Raw genomic sequence first — 20356 nt, 5'->3', positions numbered from 1 at the left:
CTTAATCTTTAAAAATATCTCTGTCACCTTCATTTTATAAGCCTTTGAATTTGTTATTGGTATTTTTTATGCTTGACTTTTGTTCGTCATTTTCTCAGAGCTGAGGTTCAAGTTGTATTTGTTTTGTATTTCAGGCCGTTCTTCGCTCTTTCCAATAGATGACGGCTTGCTAGATGACAGTCACAGTGATCAAGTTGGTGTTTTAAACTCACCCACATGTTACTCAGCTCATCAAAATGGAGAGCGGATAGAACGCTTCTCGAGAAAAGTTTTTGTTGGTGGTCTTCCTCCAGATATTGATGAAGGTAAGGTGGTAATTTGCACTTTAAAAAACAAAATATGTGAATGAAGATGTGGAATTTCTTTTTAATCTCTCAGACATTTTCAGAATTAGAATGGATATTCATCTCAGTTAAAATATTTTATTACCTGTTGAAATGTGGAGGTAATTGAACAAATAACTTTTTTAAAGATTTTATTCTTTTTATCTTATAATGCATATACTAAATATTACATGAGCATTTTTTGTAAATGAGATTTTAATACCATAGGTCATAGCCCAGTTTTTTTTTTTTTTAATACAGTTGACCCTTGAACAACATGGGTTTGAGCTGTGCAGATTCAGTTAATGTTTTTTTTTTTTCTTTTTCAATAAATACAATAAATTTATTTTCTGTGCCTTAGGATTTTATTTTTATTGTTTTTTAATTTTGTTTTTAAGTTTATTTGTTCCATGAGCAAGTGAAAGACAGTACTTCCAGCAGGATCCTGAAGCTGCCGTTCACCCTTGGTTCCATCCAGCCCTGTATCCTGGGCACATACATCTGGGCACCTCACGGAGGTGCCCAGACACCAACTAGAAACCTTCCCATGTGGAGCCATCTGCAGGGCTGTGCAGTTTGCCCCCACTGTACCACCACATGGCCCCATAATTTTTTATAATAACATTTTATTTGTCTAGTTTATTTTAAGATAAATTCATGTAGAGTTAATTATTCCACTCAGTGTTCTACTTAAAAATTGTTTTGACTAAAATAATCAATACATTTTACTTATTACTTTAATAAGGATTTTTTTTTTAAGTTTTTCTTTCATGAAGGAGAGAGAAAAGCACCCTCAACAGGGCCTTATGCCATCTTCCTGCTGCCCTCCCAGCAGCCAGGACCATGGGTACAAGCACACACACGATGCACACTGTCAACCTAGGAACCAACCCTGAGCTTCCACTATGGCTCCAGCAACTCAGAGCCATGTGCTATTGCTGTGCCAGTATAGCTGGGTCTCCAAGTTTCTGTACTCTAGTTTACCTTAGGGTATTTGCCACTTATTAAATATTAAATCAGTGTAACTTTAAAATATGGCATTTTTAGAATTGTTAAAGCTAATTTCTAATGCTTGTTATTGTACTTTCCTAAGATGAAATAACTGCTAGTTTCAGAAGATTTGGACCTTTGGTAGTAGATTGGCCTCATAAAGCAGAAAGCAAGTCCTATTTTCCACCAAAAGGTAAGGATTTTATTAATATTTGCTGGGGAATTTGTTGTATGAAGACTCAAAGAAATAATATCAATCCCTTACAATATGATTTCTATTCTTTTAGAATTGACTATGAGCACATTTTCATATAAAAATTAAGAGAATGATTTGTGGAGACTGATAACTGAATTAAATGGGGCAAAGTGGTCTTGAGAACTATTCCAGTTTTACTTTTACCCTTTTAGGAACCCTAACAGACTTGATAAAATGATTTTATAATGATTTCATAGATTTGAGTCACAACTATTTCAGTTATTTTCCATTTAATTCATCACTCTAAGCTTGGGTATAGACATGAAAGTATCTCTCAGTGAAATTAAGAATATGTGATATAATTTATATTTTATAAAATATGAAGCCATGAATAATTTGCATATGAAATGATTTTCATAAACGTTTTAGATAACAGTAGATAATAGCAGACTAGCATATACCGTACTTGGTGAATAAATAATTTAAGTGACTAGTGAAGTCTTTCGTTGTTTTTAACACAGTTCTATAAAGAGGTAAAATGTGAGGGGATATTTAATTGTAATAGTCATTTGTTAGGATAATACTCTGTCTGGTCACCAAAACACAGAGAATCACAAATGGTGCTAACATTCAGTGCAGGCCTCCTGATCTAGGCCACCATCTATGGGGAGAGGGAGACAAGGAGAACAGTTGAACACAGTCAGAAATATGCACGGCAGGGAACCAGCAGTTAGCATAATGGCTATGTCGCTGGACTCCCACGTAGTCGACCACGGTTCGTGTCCCGGACCCGGTGGCTTAAAAAACTCACGCCGGGCGTGTGTGCGTGCGTGCCCGAGATCCCGAGAGGAGAATGGAGGAGAAGGGATTGCGGCATGACCATCCCCCCTGGGGGGTGATTTCTCGCTTTCTGTCTCTATGTCTCTCTCTGTCTGTCTGGTGAGCGCACGCGCCCTACAGTGAAAATCTCTCCAAAAAAAAAAAAAAGAAAAGAAATACTCACGGCAGATTCTCTAAAGTGAATAAGAGAAGGGGAAGTTGAAAGACTAGACTTTTGTTTGAACATCACTGAAATACAATTTTAGGGACACACCCCCCCACACACACACATATATATACATTAATGTCATGGCTGAGTGCATTACCAAGCCTGGAGAAAAGATGCCAAAATGGTCTGAGTATGACTGTGGGAAAAGACGTGATAAAGCAGTTATTGATACACAGAAGCGAAAGGGAGATAAGTTCGGTGGTGCTGAATTGTGTAGGGCACTTGTGCTTTTTGTCATTGAGAATTGTAGAATCTCCATTAGTGATTCATAGTGTGTTAGAGAAATGGAATACTGCTATACCTACACACACACACACACACACACACACACACAGTTAAATCTTAGGCTTACAGGATCAACAAGAGCATCATTTGAGTAGAGTTTGGGATCCCAAGCCTCCATGGCAGTCTAAATAAAGCTATGACTCTCTCTCCATATATTCTTAGGTTTTCCTGCGATTTTGGAGTTTACTAGATTTGGAGGTCCCAAACTCTTGGTTTAGAAAGAAAAATAGCTCCATATAGGTAGAGATGTCCAATTGTTAGATTAATTTTAGGTTCTTATTGTGTACAGTTCTACTGTCTTATAAAGTTAGAATGTTCAACAAAAGTGCCTGTTGGTTTCTCGTGTTCCGACCTAAGTTACTGTCACACCTTGCCTGACCACCTACGCCATCACTCATCTGTCCATATGACCAGCCCACTCCAGCCCAGCCACACCAATCTCTCACAACTTACCTGATGGTATTATTCCAAACCTGGCGTACACTGTGTGTGGATAGTGTCCTGGCTGGAAGATTCTTCTGTGCGACTTCATCTGTGTACCCTAATTATTCTTCATATGTCAGCCATCAGTGACTCACAGAAAACCTCGAGGACGCACAGGGTTCTCCGGTCTCTTTCACAGTACTGATCACAGTTGCAGTATTACATTTTTACAACTTTACATATGTGATTATGATTAGTCTCTTTTAGCAATCTGTAAAACTGATTTTATTCAACTTTGTGAATATATTTTATATATTTAGTAATTTATACTGCCTAATAAATGGTATCTAAGCAAAAATAAATACTGTAATATAGGGAAATTACTTTTACCTCAAATAGGTAGAAGAAAGTGTGAGGAATTTTTAATTAAATCCAAAAGATACTGTGTAATTTAAATAGACAAAGAGAGTTGAATGGTTTCAACCAGTAATTAATACATAATTTTAGAAAAGAAGTAGAAGGGACCAGCAGATGTGTAATAGTTATTTTGCTCGACTCCCACATGATTAACTATGGTTCGAGTCCTGGACCCTGATGCTTCAAACTCATACCGGGCACTTGTGCATGCATTCCCCAACTCCTGAGAGGAAACTAGAGGAGAACGGATTGCGGCATGGTCATACGCCCTGGGGGGTGATTTCTTGCTTTCTGTCTCTCTGTCTCTCTTTTGCCCTCTGGCTAGTGCACATGCCCTAGCAAATATCTTAGAGAAGAAGGAGAGGAAGTAGAATTGTGTTAGCTGTAGATAGACATTTCTGCTCCTAAGGGGATGGTGCATCTAAGCCTGGAAAAGATACATTGAAACAGATGGAATGAAACAATAAACAGTAGTTGTCTCCATCTTTGCTAGCACCTTTGTCATTGTAGTTGTACTGTTTATTTTGTCAAACTGAAAAAGATAGCTTTGGCAATCATCGTGTTCTTGTTCCTAGAATGATTATAGTTCATTTTAGCCACTGACAAAGACCAGTGTTCTCAAACTTCCTTCATTCAAGTATTTTTGCTATTTCTGTAATTAATCATTCTCCATAGTTTGGAAAACACTGGTACACAAGCATGCAGTTTGTGAAGCTGCCTTATAGTTAGGTCATTGACTTGAACACTTAGATGCTGAATCACACGTTTCCTTTGCACCCACTAATGCTCACCTAAGTGATCATTAGCTTGTTGTAATAACCTCCAAACTATTACATTGTATGCTTTTGTAATAATACCTTAATATCTAACAGATTGTATTAGCTAGGTCATAATTTTCCTACTATATACTTAATTTATGTGATATAAATATTTCTTACCTAATAATAAAAATTAAAATATATTTAAGTTATTGAATTAAAGTATTTTTAATTAATCTGTATTCAAGTGTTAATATCAAAAATTATTACATAATTTAAGCAACATTGAAAGTGTTGAATTTACAGCATTATTTTACTAAATTGGTCTATATATATAGCTAGAGCTATAGATCTATCTATCTATCTATCTATCTATATATCCTCTTGCTTATTACAAAATGGTAACAGTTCTCAGATCCTTGCTTTTATTAAAATTAAAGCCTTAAAAAATCTGCATTTTTAAAGAATGATAAGTTCATTTAAGTTCCTATACTGTTGGTGGGAATGTAAATTAGTACAACCATGTGGAGAATAACATGGAGATTCCTCAGTAATTCCACTCTTAGAGATCTACCCAAAGGATAGGAAATCAGTTGGAAAAACACTTGCACATTTACATTTATTGCAGCATAATTCACAATTGCTAGGGCATGGAATCAACCCAGAACAGATAAGTAGATTTGAAAATGTAGCATATGTACTGTATGGAATACTACTCAGCCATAAAAAAGCAATGAGACCCTGATATTTGGTATAAAGTGGACGAATATGGAAGACTTAATGCTAAGCACACCAAGCCAGACTATAAAAGTTAGGCATTGAATGTCCCTACTTCGTATATACCAGATGTCCGTACTGTATAGCAGAAACTGAAAGATTGGAAGGAATGATAGCAGGGAGGACAATTGTAGGTACTAGAGAGTGTATAGAAGGGAGTGGGTAACAGGGCATGAGGGGGAGGGATCATGGTAATAAAATACAATGAAAAGTCAGCTGTTGATGATAGCGCGTGTGGCGATGGCTTTGGCCTGACTCGTGTGCACTGTATTCATGCTGTGAAAAGCGTGTTGCACACTGTAGAGATGCACAGGGATTGAACATCAAACTGTTTTCTATAAATGTATCCAATGTCAATAAATATTCATGTAATGGCAAAAAAAAATTGTTTCTAGCAATTAAGTCTATAATGTGGTTTTTAATCTTGCATAGTTGTATCTTCGGAAGTTCCATTTATATAGGTTGGTTTGATGGCTGCAGGCATTTTTTTATGTAATCCCTATTTTAATTTTCTTAAAATGAGATTGTTTTGTGCCACATCAGACCTTTGTACATAAAAGCCATTGTGGGGGCCATCAGGTGGTGTGGTGATGGAGAACAACTGGACTCCCACATGGCTGACTGAGGTTTGAGTCCCCGGACCTGGTGGCTTGCTTTTTCACTTTTTCTCTCTCTCTCTTGCTCTGTGCCCCTCTGGTTAAGTTAAAAATAAAAATAAATAAATAAAGTTAAATAAAAATAGTTCTTTAAAAAGAAAAAAAAAAGTTGACAATAGCTGTGTAATTGAACTCTGAGTAAAATATGCCCACTTTTCCCGTGTCCCTACTTCATATATACCAGATGTCCATACCGTATAGCAGAGACTGAAAGATTGGAAGGAATATAGCAGGGAGGACAACTGTGGGTACTAGAGAGTGAATAGAAGGGAGTGGGTAACAGGGCATGAGGGGGAGGGATCACGGGGAAAAATACAATGAAAAGTCAGCTGTTGATGATAGCGCGTGTGGCCATGGCTTTGGCCTGACTCGTGTGCACTGTATTCATGGAGTAGATTCTCACAGTCTGATTGATACCCATTTCATATTGGACTCAGCTACAAAGCTTTACATTTATTTGCAGAGAAATCTTATCAAGGCAAGGAATATTTTTAGTTAACAAGAGGTTATCAGTTGCTGAGAATAATCACATAATAGTAACTTTCATTATAAACTCTAATGCCTTTTTTTAAAAAAATTACTAGAAGGTATGTGTACTCATTGGAGAGAGACAGAGAGAGAAAGAAATAAAGCTAGTACTCCCCTCCGCCCCATGGAGGATGGCCATGCCACAATTCCTTCTCCATTTCTCTCTCCTTTTGGGTTTTTTTGAGCGGGTGCACACATGTGCCCAGAGTATTTTTCAGTTCACCAGTACCAGGATTTGAACCTTGGAGTTGGCCATGTGGGTCCACCTGCCTTAAGCACCATGCCACTAGCTGGCCCCAATACCCTCTTCTTTTTTTTTTTTTTTTTTTTTTTTTTTTTTAATAATGTCTATTCTGCTTGCTGGATGCATGTGTCTTTCTTTTTTTAAGACTGATAATTGGTCCTTTATAAGAAAAGGAAGAATTTTTACCATAAATTGTAGGAATCTATGTATGAGGTTGGATGTAAGTCCACACATACAGTCCTGAAACAGTTTGAAAAAAACTTTTCCCCTGCTCATCTAAATTAGGTCCTTCTTCATAAAGTTTTGACCCCTCCTGAAGAAACATGTTTCATCTCTCCCCCCAGGATAGCTTTCTGTCTTTTTTTTATGGTTTCTTATTTGCATCCCATCATTGTACATGTCTGAAGCGCACAATCTGGGTTTTCAGAGTATGCATGCAGTACATGACAGTCAAATCAAAGATATTGCCGTATACATCATCTTTAACAGCAAACTTTGCGTTCTTTTAATCCCCCCCCATGGAACAGAATTTATATATTATTCTTCACATTTAATTGTACATCTCCATAGCACATAATGTTTTTTTTTAAAAAACAAGCATTACATTACTGTGAAATCAAGAATATTACTAAATACATCTTTTCCTTTGGAGAACTTTGCATTCTTACAACTGACAAGTACTTCCTGCCACAGCCCCTCCTACCCACCTCTGCTGTCTGACTTTCTCCCCCCATAGTGTCTTCCCTATCATTATATCTTCAGATCTTTCCATTTCTGTCAGAGTACAGACATTTGGTATCTATTGAGCAGGGACCTACAGTGTTTTTCTCCAAGAGGAGAATGGAGAAGGGATTGCAGCATGACCTTCCCCTCTGGGGAGTGATTTCTTGCTTTCTGTCTGTCTCTCCAACAAGCACCACCTGTGTCCTATAGCATAAATCTCTGAAAGAAAAAAGAAAAGGGAAGGGAAGGGGAAAGGAAAGGAGAGGAGAGGAGAGGAGGAAAGATGTCTGTTCTACTCAATTACCCATTTTTTCTTTTTTACTTTTTTTTGGGGGGTGGGTGAACTGTTTGAGTTCTTTATATATTCTGGAGAGCAATCCCTTATCTGAAGTATAACTTGCATACATTTTCTCCCATTCTGAGGCTGGAGCTTTGCCATCTTCCATGTCTTCAAGAGTTTCCCCTGTGTTTTTCACCAGTAGTTTTATAGTTTGAAATTATACATTTACATCTTTAACCTATTTTGAGTTGACTTTTGTTAATAGTGAGAGATAAAGGTCCAGTTTCATTTTTCTGCAGGTGGCTATCCAGTTCTTCCAGTGCCATTGGCTGAAGAGGTTTTCTATTTTTCCCCTTTGGATTGTCTTGTGCCCTTCATCAAAATTTAGTTGGCTGTTTATTTTGGGATTTATTGCTGTCTATTCTGTTCCATTGGTCTACATGTCTATTTTTGTGCCAGTACCATGCTATTTTGATTATCAAAGCTTTGTAATACGTTTTGAGGTCAGATAAAGTAGGAGATATCTCCTACTTTATTCTTTTTGCACAGTATTGCCTTGGCAATATAGGCCCTTTGATGATTTCAGATAAATTTTATGATTGCCTTTTCTATTTCTGTGAAGAATATCTTCAGTTATTTAGTTGGGATTGTATTGAATTGTAAATTGAGTAGAAAAAACACTTTGATTATGTTGGTTCTTCCAGTCCGGGAACATGGAATGTCTTTCCACTTTTGTATAACATGCTCAATCTCTTTTTCACATTTTTCATAGTTTTCTGGGTAGAAGTCTTTCACCTCTTTGGTTAAGTTTATGCCTAAGTATTTTATTTACTTTATATTCTTTTTTAAGAATTATTTAATATTATTATTTTAATTTGCTATAGGGCACATGCACTCACTGGGGAGGGGGAGGGGGGAGAAGGCAGGCCTCCAGGTTTGGGACTTGAACCACGGTTGGTCATGTGGGAATTCAGCATCTTAACCACCATGCTAACTGCTGGCCCCAACTTTATTTACATTCATTTATCTGTTAACTGTGCCTCTTGAAGTCTTCAGGAGACTTGTGGAATTTTGTCTCTACCATGGACTTTCCTGGACCGTTCCAAGTGTGCTGTAACAGTATGCTCTGAAATTTGTATTACCCTGAAGACCTTTATAGGAAGCTTTAGCTCCTAGAACTGGTTATTACTGCCAGGTTCTTTAAGAAGGCAGTGTCTCCTACTAGAAGGAACATGGAAGACCTGGAGGCTTACTGGATTTGAAATTATTCCGCCAACTACTTTGTTATGAAATAATAACTTCTTGGTACTTCCATTTTTTCTTCTGTAAAATGGTAGTAATATTCTATAGACTTACGAGAATCAAAAGAAATAATTTATATAAAGTCCCTAGTATAGTACTTGATAGTAAGTATTCCATATAAAGCAGGTAACTGTCTTACTGAGTATCTGTTGGTGTGTATTGCATAGGCTATGGGAAGTGTGCTCTCCTGTGAGAGGTATAATGGTTCTAGTCACATTCAGCAGTCTTCTTTTCTCCCCTTTTTCAAAAGCATGCATTTTCTAAACAGTACTGAAATTTGGCGTGAAATCACTTACCTTGACATAATATCTTACCTTTTATGGTTTTTTTCAGGCTATGCATTTCTTCTCTTTCAAGAAGAGAGTTCAGTTCAGGCACTAATTGATGCGTGCATTGAAGAAGATGGGAAGCTCTACCTGTGTGTTTCCAGTCCTACTATCAAAGACAAACCTGTAAGTAAATGCCATGTGACCTTCAAGTTACACATGTTTTAAAGGGATTGTTAATGAGATAAAAAAGTAAGCCACCGTGCAGTGCTAGAAGCCACTGTGGGAAGACTCTGGGCCCACATAGGTCTGCCTGACCGGGTAGACCCAGGGGCACTCAGGTGCACGGCTGTGACCCTAGGTGGCTGCAGGAGGATTGCATCATGAAGACCATCAGGTGATTCAGTAAATAAATAAACTTTTTGTTTTAAAGTTCAGTTTTTAAAACATCCAGATGATTTATACTTTCTAGATAAAAAAATAACAGTAAGTTTATAAATCCAGCTGTGTGAATTTATAAACAATGAAAGGATCACTGTTAACTGACATGAAATAGTATAAACTATAAAGAGAATATGACCCAGGATAATTTTCTTCAAAGGTTCAAATCCGTCCTTGGAATCTAAGCGATAGTGATTTTGTGATGGATGGCTCTCAGCCTTTGGATCCCCGAAAAACAATTTTTGTTGGAGGTGTTCCTAGGCCACTAAGGGCTGGTGAGTAGAATGTTGTTAACACATTGTATTTATTTTTAAAAATAATCCTTTAAATATGAATTCTTCAATTCAGTAAGGATTTGGCAGCTGCCGTGTCCGTGACACTGGTGTACAGGGGAGGGCAGTTCCTCATGCTGACTGCAGGGTTCTGGGACAGGTTCTGAGAGTTTTTTTTTTGGGGGGGGGAGGTTTTTGCTATAGAGCTCTGCAAAAATAGAGAGACAGAAAGATAGAAAGCAAGAAATCACCCTCCAGGGAGGAGGACCACACCACAGTCCATTCTCCTCTAGGGATCTTGGGCACACACGCACACGCACCTGGCGTGAGTTTACACTGCCAGGTCTGGGACTCAGACCGCAGTCAGCTACGTGGGAGTTCAGTGACATAGCCATTATGCTAACTGCTGGTTCCCTGAGAGCTTTACTTGAAACTCTCAAGGAGCCAGAGAATTGGACACTCACCTATAATATTCATTACCCACCTCCAAGCAGACTCTGTAGGAAGAATCTATTTAAATATTTCTGATTTTTTAAATGTAACCCTCTAAGATAGGAGAATTTGGAGTCTATTTTATGTGGGTTGATTCTGGAATCTGAAGAAGAAATGTGGGGATTTTTTTTGTCTTTTTTTCAGTCTTTGTTGTTTAGTTTGCTAGAAAGCATGTACACTCACTGGACAGAGGCAGAGCGAGCGTGAGAGAGAGGGAAAGTGAGAAATCAACCCCCGGGGGGATGGCTACACCACAGCTCCCTCCTCCAGTCTCCTTTTGGGGTTTTGGGCACACAACACACATACACATTTCTCGAGCTGCCCTGTCGAGGACTGCAGCTGCGCAGCTGGCCCTGTGAGACTCACCTGCCTCAACCACACCATCTGCTGGCCTTTTCTCTGTATTTTAACTTCAGCTAAAGCAGCATTTTTGATGAGTGAATGAAACACATTTATCTATATCCAGGAACCAGAAATCTACCAAAGTAAGTCACATAGGAACATCATGATAGATGTAAATGCCCACAGCATACGCACGTTCTATGGTATGCACCATGTGAGATGTGTTAGCGATTCTCTTCACTGAGCACATCCTCCTCTCATCTGGGAAACAGGCGTTAAAGAACTATTTATACACGCGCACACTTACACGTGAGACTGGTACAGAGAAAGACTAATGGGATACAGATTGCGATGCAATTTGATTATCACAAAGTATTTGTGTTTGAGCTGACGTAGATTTAATCGAGGAGTAGGATTGGGGCAGTAGGAGGGTTGTGAGGAGTGTGTCAAAGAGAGCATATTCAGAAGTACCGAGTTAGAGGAAGCAGGGTACATGGGAGGAACTAAAAGAAGTCCAGAATAGCTAATTAGGGATATTAGGAGCAGGGGAGATACAGAGATTGAAACTGACATTGTGTCATTTAAGTCTAAAATAGATTACTTTAATATTTATTTTCAGGGCAAGGGGGAAACCATTGAAGAGGTTTTAAGCAAAGGACAGACATAATCATATTTATAATTTTAAAAGTTCAGTTTAGCTAAGAACTCAGGAAGAGGGGATCCACATCGAGAGTAGATACAGGTGGCCCAGTTCAGGATCCTGCTCTTGCAGCATGGAGGCAGACAGTGGTGGCTTGGGTGAACGATGACAGTGGAGAAGGAGCCACATGGATGTCACAGGTGTTTATGAGGTAAATGCAAAGGCATGGATCTCGGACCTGAGTTTCAGGCCACCATATGCATAGTGGTACCTTTTACCGGAATATAAAGGATGGTGGAGAAGGAGCGTGTTGAAGAAATAATTGCAGTCTTGGTTATGAGCATAAGTTCATGGCAACATTCAGGGCTCCCAAACAGAAATATAAACCATGGGGTATCGTGTATATTTTTAAAGAGTTACACTTGTCTAGCGTTCTGAAAATAAACTGGGAGGGCAGGGGTCAGAAGCAAAGAGATACAGCTTTTGTCATGAGGCAGATAGTGTGAAACTGTCATAGTGATGGTGGCAAGGAATAAGTGAAGTAGGAGTAAAGTTAGTAGAATAATATGTCCTGGAAGCCAGAATACAGAAAGGGAAAATATTTCAGGAAGAAAAGAATTAAATATGTCCAGTGCTGCTTACATGCAGATTGAACATTAGACTCAGCAGTAGGGAAAATTACCTTGACATGAGCAATTCAAGTAGTCATAGGGTGACAGGGTGATCATCAGTATTGAACAAACAAGGGGAGGAGAGAGATCGGGGGGTACAGAAAAAAATATTGAAGAATTTCACTATAAAGGGGAACAAAAAAAGTAAAACAGTAGCCTCGAGGGAGAAATGAGTTTAGAACTTTTTTCGAAGATGGGACAAATTGCCGTATGCTTTGAAATGATCCAGGATGAGGGAAAAACTGATGGTACAGATGGGAGAGGGGAGAACTGTCGAGGTCTAGTTCACAAGTGCAAGGACGTCAGAAAAGAGCAGCTGTTTGTCTGTGCAGCTGGGAGAAGAGTGCAGTGGATTTAGCACCAGTGAGTGAGGAGATACGGTGGTAGCGACTCTCTCTTTTTAAAAGTGCTGGGGCCTGCCTTGATCTCTCCCATCACCTCCCTTAACAACTGCCTGTTGTGTGCCCTCTTCCCCCGGTCAAATGATAGTGCACTGTTGATTTTCACTTTGCAGAGAAGCAGAGGAAGTACCTGAACGTTGTTTATTTCTTGTGTTCTCTCACGTTTGATGTGAACTTATTTTCCTTTTGAAGTGGAACTTGCTATGATCATGGACCGGCTGTATGGTGGGGTTTGCTATGCAGGAATTGACACAGATCCTGAGCTGAAATACCCAAAAGGTGCTGGGCGAGTTGCTTTCTCCAATCAGCAGAGCTACATTGCTGCCATTAGTGCCCGGTTTGTTCAGCTGCAGCATGGTGACATAGACAAACGTGTAAGTTGCATTGACAAATCATGTGATTGTCCTATGATGAGGTGCTGATCTAAAGCTTAAAGCCTAAGGAGTTAGTAAAATAGCTCAAACACTTCATTTTTTCACATTTCTTTTATTCTCAAATGATGTTATATCAAAATATCTTTATGATGTAAATTTTCTATCATACCTTAAACTTCAGGTATAATATAAATGTTGGCACCAGGGACCAGAGAGTAGCACAGTGGTGATGTAATGCTAGACCCATATAAAAACTTTCCCAGTTCATGTCCTAGGGCCTCGCAGTACACACCAGACACACAGGTACACCCATGATTCAGTCTGGCCAGAGGCGGGTGGGTTGTGGTGTAAACACACTGCTGGGGGTGCCTCCCTTAAAAGAAAGAAACTTCTAAAATAAATACTATATTTATGTGTGTAATATATTTTCTGATAGGTGTTAAAACTAATTGTGTTTTATTTGTATGTCTATATAAATATATTAGGCCTTGTCAAAATTTTCGATCGTCCAGTAAGGTCTGACTATCCTTCCAACATGGAGGTGGCACTTGTTTGAAAAGCTTGTGTTCTGGAGCCAGAGTGCCTGTGGTTGCAGCCATTTCCACTGCAGGGCCTCACGAACCAGGCTCCTTAACTCTCATACCTTCTTCCTCACTTAAAAAGTGGAAAACAGCGGCAGTCTGTTTCTCTCAGGTTTTTTGAGGATTAGACAAATCCATATATGTGAGCATTTCGAACAGAATCTGCTACAATTAAGTGCTATTTAAGTGTTAATTTTCACTAGTCACAGAATGGAAAATAAAAGTGATTTGTGGGACAAGCTTTTAGCGTAATGGCTATGTCTCTGGACTCCCACGTAGTCAACTGCGGTTTGTGTCCCAGACCCGGTGGCTTAAAAAACTCATGCCGGGCACATGTACGGGCATGCCCAAGATCCCGAGAGGAGAATGGAGGAGAAGGGATTGTGGCGTGGCCATCCCCCCTGGGGGGGGGGGGATTTCTCGCTTTCTGTCTCTCCGTCTCTCTCTGTCTGTCTGGCGAGCGCATGTGCCCTATAGCAAAAACCTCTCCAAAATAAATAAAAGTGATTTGTGTGTGTTTTCTGAAATAATTAACCTAAGCTTTAAAATGCTTACTGCTTAGTAGCATGGCTTAGTCATCACAGTAAGTGCTCTCAAGGTGTCTTGTAAATGGTAACTACCGTCCTACCGAGGAACTTCTGGTACAGCTACCCTCTAAATTTGGAGAAAAGCATGAATAAAACTCCTTGAGTTCATTTCCAAATCTTTTTCACACTGAAATCTGTGAAGTTTCTGTAGTTAGCTGAACAGTATAAAGTAATCATGTTTACATTTACAGTACAGCTGAGATACACTGAGAATTTGAGATAAATGAGGGACCATTAGCGTAATGGTTATATCGCTCCCATGTAGTTGACCACGGTTCGAGTCCGGTTGACTTAAACTCACACCGGGCGCGTGTGCGTGCGTGTGTGTGCCCAAGATCCCGAGAAGAGAATGGAGGAGAAGGGATTGCAGTGTGGGCATCCCCCCTGAGGGGTGATTTCTCGTTTTCTATCTCTCTGTCTCTCTCTTTCTGGCAAGTGCACGTGCTCAATAAGAAAAAAACCTCTCCAAAAACAAAAAGGAAGATTTTGAGATGAATGAGATTTTTAATATCTAAATTAGTAGATACAACTTGAGTGGGCACTTACTTTCCCAGTGTAACAGTCTCTTAAAGCAACCTCTGAGACTGGCTTGCACATTAAAAGTCTTCTGGGGACAGGGAAGCTGGTTAACCATGGACTGACCCATGGACTGTAGAAGTAGTCCTCAGGGTAATCACCAAACTTCCCTTTTAGAAACGAAGTACAACATAGGTTCTGTTCACACATGCTTTTTTGTTTGCATTGCTAATTAAAATATTGCAAAAACTCTTTTTTTCCTCAGATATGCACACATAAACTTCTTGCTAATTTGAACCTTAGAGTTCCTGTGGTCCTGTGGTTCTCAACCTCAGCTGCACAGTAGTTAACTGGGAACTTAGAAAAATGTTGACACCTGGGACTCACCCGCTGAGATTCTACTGTAATTGCTCTGGGACGCAGCCCACAGTAGGAGTTTATAAAGCTCCTGGGGACGTAAATGCGTCACCAGTTCAGATCACTGGTCAAGTTAACCCTAGATTTACAGAGGGAGAGGGTCACAGAGGAAGTGATTTACATTGTAGATCGTTATGGTGGCTCGAGATGCACAAAGAAGAAAGGAAGGTTGTTGCAGCGTCATACCTTTTGGTTTCAAAAATGGTAATGAAGGACCAACTTGGGGAAGACGATTCGGAAAGAGAACTCAAATGCAGGGCAGGCGAGTTGAGGAGCTTGTGCCTTCTTAAAGAAATATTGAAAAACCTGAACGAATAATTTTTTTTCTAAGATATGTGCTGCTAATTTTTAAATGTATTTGAAAAAATTTGAGCCTTAAACATTTTACAAGTCACTAGTATTGGTTGTACAAAGGGATACTAAAAGATTAGCCTTTATACCACTCATCTCTCCAATATAATATAGTTATTAAAATATAAAACATAGTAAGTTTCAATGTATTACTTGACAACCCAAAGATACATAAGGTTCTTATTCGAAGGAGTTTAAAGTTATCTGTTCAACAAGGCTTAGTTCGAATTTCTCTGAGAGCTGGATCCTCTCAGATGTGTAGCTCTTTGTATTTTGTGTATATTATCTCCAAGTAATTAAGGTACTTTCTAATAGACATTAAAATTGTGTTTTATTTCAAGTTGGATAATTATCAGTTGTTAATTATTACATTGGTTGTCAGTCTAGGTGACAAAGCATTATCAATTAAATTCTCTAAAGTAAAAAAAGGAAAAGATACCATAATATAAAATAAGACTAGGTAAAGCATCAATGAAATTCCCTCTGACACATGAATATGAGTTAATTACTAGGAATTATTAATCGGGGGCCAGCAGATGGTGTGGTTACGTTGCTGGACTTCCACATGGCCAACTGCAGTTTGAATCCAGACTCGATGGTTTGAAAATCACTTCGGGCACGTGTGCTTGCGTGCCTGAGATCCTGGGAGGAGAATAGAGGAGAAGGGATTGCCATGTGGTCATTCCCCTCTCTGTGGGGGGTGGGGGGTGGGGTGGGGTGGTAATTTCTCACTTTCCCTCTCTCTCTTTCTGTTTCTCTCTCTCCCTCTCTCCCTCTCTCCCTCCCTCCCTCCCTCAGGCAAGCACTGTGCCCTTAGACAAAAACTTCTAAAAAAAAAATTATTAATCAGAATATTTGGTTTTGATTATACTCTAAAATCCTAAGATTCAAAGTCAGTTTTCGGTCTTTTAACATCTGTGGGTTTCAGTTAAGTAGATTAGTTTCATAAAAAAATATCTAGAATTTAAAAATGAGAAAGAATTGAAATTATTGCATTTGTAAAATTATATGCAACAGTTTTGCATCAGATAATTCCCAGGCAATTTTATGAGGTATTATACAAGTGAGGAAAAAAGTACAGACCCAGCTTCACTTTCCTTAAAATGTTATGGTAAAAACAAGAAATAGCCATGATAAAGAAACCCATAAAACTGTAAATGTAAGGTACTAGCAACTGGATGTTAGCACATAGCTGCTGTCCCTATACCTGTGGGGTTTATCCCGTAGGAAGACAGAAACGTGTCGTTGTCTTGATTATGCTACCTTGATTCATTCTTTGGTCATAGTAATGTTTTCCCTTGATTATAGTTATAATGAAGATATGAATCAAAAACGGTAGTCTAGCAAATGGTAAGAGAATATAGGAAAAGATAAAGCATAAAAATTTTAAATTTGTATCAGAGATTGTTTTAAAAATCAAAGGGCAATGTGAAAAAAAGATGAAAAATTTGTAACTGACAAAACCTGTAAATCAATTTTGAAAAACTCCAGCAAAATTTCAAAAGATACAAATAGGAAATTCAGAAAAGAAAATGTCCAATAGACAGAAAATGTTTATCCTCAGCCTAGTCAATTAAATAAAATACAAACAACAGTGATATTTCATTACCTTCCTATCAAGCATGTTTCTTAAATTTCCTCTTTTCCTCAACTTTGAAGATGTTTCCAGTTTGTTATTCTTACAAATAATGTTTTAGGAAAGAACTGTATTTTCATTTTCTGCATACCCGCAAGTATTTCAGTAGAATACATTCAGAATGGAAATTTTGAGACTTTATTTTTTACCATGAAGAAACTACTTAACTACTTTATCTAAAAATCAGCCCTTTAAAACACTTCTTTTCATTTCTTTCCTTTGGAGAAGTTTTTGCTATAGGGCATGTGCGCTTGCCAGAAAGACAGAGAGAGACAGAAAGCGAGAAATCATCCCCCAGGGGGGATGGCCACGCTGCAATCCCTTCTCCTCCATTCTTCTCTCGGAATCTTGGGTAATCATGCACACGCACACCCTGTGTGAATCTAAGCCACCGGGTTCAGGACCCAAACCATGGTCGACTACATGGGAGTCCAGCGACATAGCCATTACACCAACTGCTGGTCCCCATTTTTCTTTTTTTTAAGAAAGATTTTTGGTATAGGGTACATGCATTCTCCGTATAGACAGAAAGAGAGAGAGAAAGTGAGAAATCACCCCAACCATGCCGCAATCTCTTCTCCTCCATTATCCTCTTGGGATTTTGGGCATGCATACACACGTGCTCCATATGAGTTTTTTTTAAGCTGCTGGGTCCGAGACTCGAACCACGGTTGACTAGGTGAGAGTCCCACGACATAACTGTTACACCATCTTCTGGTCTCAGAACACTCAATTTCATATCCTCTCCCATGTAATAGCTGAAATCTTAGGCTATGTGGCACTATTCAGTCAGGCAAAGGTCATTTTACATTCATAAAGTTACTACAAGTAAGAAACCAAGGCTACCACAGTTCGGGTTAGGCTAGCACTAACATCCAAAGTACCGACTGTGTCATTTTTAACCCTCAGGACTCATGTTCCATTTTTCTTACTTTACAGTCATGGAGAGATCAATGGTTCAAAGTTGACTCAGGTCTCAGGTCTTCTGTTGAATGAGGCCTTCACAGTAGGCCTTTTGCTTTCTAGCTTATAAATCCACAGAAGTCTAGACATGGCATTCATAGGTTTATCTGCAGTTCTTGTTTGTCCATTCCATTATTTCCAAGCAGGATGTGTGCAGCTCTGACTTCGCCAGAGAAGTGCTGCCAGTCAGCGGCTGTTAGGGTCCTCCTGTCTCAGGGTGTTGTGAGAGAAGCTGCGAAAGCCATTCGTCTTCGTGACTACTTGGCACCCTTCTGCTTCTCACTTAAAATCACCCTTAGCCCTGTAAATAGCACATGAGTGTTTCAGAGACGTGGCCTCAAGAAAGGTAAGGGTAGGATTTCACAAGTCAATTAGATTTCTCCTATTTTTAGAGTATTTTCTATCTTTGGAAGATAAAGTAAACACCACTTATCGGGTCATCAGAAAAGTCATGACATGTTTTTCTATGCAAAAATGAATCATTACTTTTCCAACTTTGTAGTCCTCTGAAGAAAACATTAAAATAAATGTGTTCATAATTTTATGAACAACTTTGCCCATAATTTAACCACACAGTCTGTCTATGAACATAAAACATACAAAAAGATGACTACCACCAGAGCGTAAAATATAACTATTTTAAATTTTTAACCTACTATATCGTAAAAGTACTTCCCCAGGAAACTACCTGTTTTCTCACCTCTGGTGCTAGTCTTTCACTCTAGAACATTTTATAAACATTTTAAATGATTACCAAATTTGATTTCTGAAGCAGACCATAATGAGACACTTGTTCTTTTCCGTTCTTCTAGGTGGAGGTAAAGCCATATGTGCTAGACGACCAGATGTGTGATGAATGCCAGGGCGCACGCTGTGGTGGGAAATTTGCTCCCTTTTTTTGTGCCAATGTCACTTGCCTGCAGTATTACTGTGAGTTTTGTTGGGCAAATATCCACTCTCGTGCAGGACGTGAGTTCCATAAGCCATTGGTAAAGGAAGGTGCTGATCGCCCACGTCAGATCCACTTCCGCTGGAACTAAGGGTAGCAAGCTGGCCTCTGTCTAACAAGGAAAGAAAGGGTGCATGTGGCTTACCGTGTCTGGAGACACTGACACGCAGGAGAAATAAGTGCATTCTTCTGCCTCTCACCCCAGCTATCGATACATGCATCTTTATCAGCAGCCAAAACACTACAAGCCTCTTGTTTTTCACCAAAACCCTACATCTCAGGCTTACTAATTTTTGTGATATTTTCATGTTAAAATAAAATGTTTTTTTGTATTTTCTCCAAGTTATTTTTATATGTAAAGTTAAAATTAGATATGAGAATGTTTTGCGTAGGGGCAACACAGACTGCTGCTAATAGTGGGTGAAGCGTGCACTTATTTCTAAACGTGGGTTTTTAACTTCAAGATCTGCCCCAGTAATTTACCAAAGGTAGCAAAATAATAGTGAAGATGGAATATGTCTGCTACAAATGCTTATTTTTATTGTTGCTATTTTCAGTGTATACATAAACTAAAAATTAGGGTTGATTTTTTTGCTCTCCATTTTGACTTGCAAGAAATAATACCTCAAGATAATCTGATTTATTAGCTATTTTTAAACATTTTTAATCACAAGCTGTATTAGCTTTGCTGCTATATAGGTGTTATGTGTAAATGCCACCTATTAATACGGGATTGAAAACGTTAGAGACACACTGCATTGCAGAGAAAATGCAGGCAGCACAATATGGCCTAAACTGCCATAGTTTTAGAATGTGAAAAAAAATGCATGTTTACTTACCTGTATACACCATATGCATGCACTAGAATTATTAACAAGAGGTGAGGTATTGCAAATGTTCAAAAACGCTCTCTTGAATCTAGGTAGCATGAACAAATTATAAAATTTGTTTAAAAAAGCAAACTTGCATGCATTGTGACTTCAAGTTAAAAAAAAACTGTCCTACATGTGTACAATATGCAAATTAGTTTTAGATTAGAGAGTGCAGCCATTTTGTGATCTGGTCGGTAGTGGAATTCGATTTTATGCAGACTGGATGTAATATTTGTAATCCCTGTGCAATTTTGTGATGTGCGGTTCTAATTCATGTGCAGTGATATAGTATAGATAAAAGATTGAGTAAAAGAAAAACACAAGAATTTTAAGGAAAGTTGATTTTAGCCCCTTTGATAGTTCATGGTTAAGACATCCTTTATAAACCAAAGATGGCCAGCACACTGCTAACCAGTCACCAAATGTAAGACCCATGAGAAACCCATATTTTGAAAAGTGAATTTTCTAGAAGAATGCAAAATTTCAGTAAACCCAAGTAAAGTCAAAATGGAGATGGGGAAATATACAGATGGCTAGTTGCATAAAATTAAATTTTACCTTTAAGACAATGGTGAAATCTGGCTTAAACTTGCTTACATGTTTGACCTATGTATATTGGGGTCTTCTGTCTAAAC

At 38.7% G+C, this 20356-nt stretch overlaps 1 protein-coding gene across 6 annotated transcripts in view; it reads left to right on the top strand.

The window, feature by feature from the left end:
• CPEB2 (cytoplasmic polyadenylation element binding protein 2) overlaps positions 1 to 20356 on the top strand; it is a gene marked incomplete at its 5' end in the record, with an annotated part of 76058 nt that overhangs the window by 53887 nt on the left and 1815 nt on the right. For 4 of the 6 annotated variants that reach the window (XM_014586431.2, XM_006144900.3, XM_014586429.2 and 1 more), the window contains 6 exon segments: positions 135 to 305; positions 1417 to 1506; positions 9284 to 9402; positions 9818 to 9932; positions 12668 to 12849; positions 18713 to 20356. The exon segment at positions 18713 to 20356 is cut by the window's right edge and continues 1815 nt beyond it. In XM_014586431.2, coding sequence (XP_014441917.1) covers positions 135 to 305; positions 1417 to 1506; positions 9284 to 9402; positions 9818 to 9932; positions 12668 to 12849; positions 18713 to 18940 — 905 coding nt within the window. 6 annotated transcript variants of the gene reach the window in all.

This window comes from Tupaia chinensis, unplaced genomic scaffold, assembly GCF_000334495.1.
Source record: "Tupaia chinensis unplaced genomic scaffold, TupChi_1.0 Scaffold000138_1, whole genome shotgun sequence".
Taxonomy (NCBI): Eukaryota; Metazoa; Chordata; class Mammalia; order Scandentia; family Tupaiidae; genus Tupaia; species Tupaia belangeri.
Note: the sequence above shows the minus strand (reverse complement) of the source record. Positions and strands in the feature narration are given on the sequence as shown.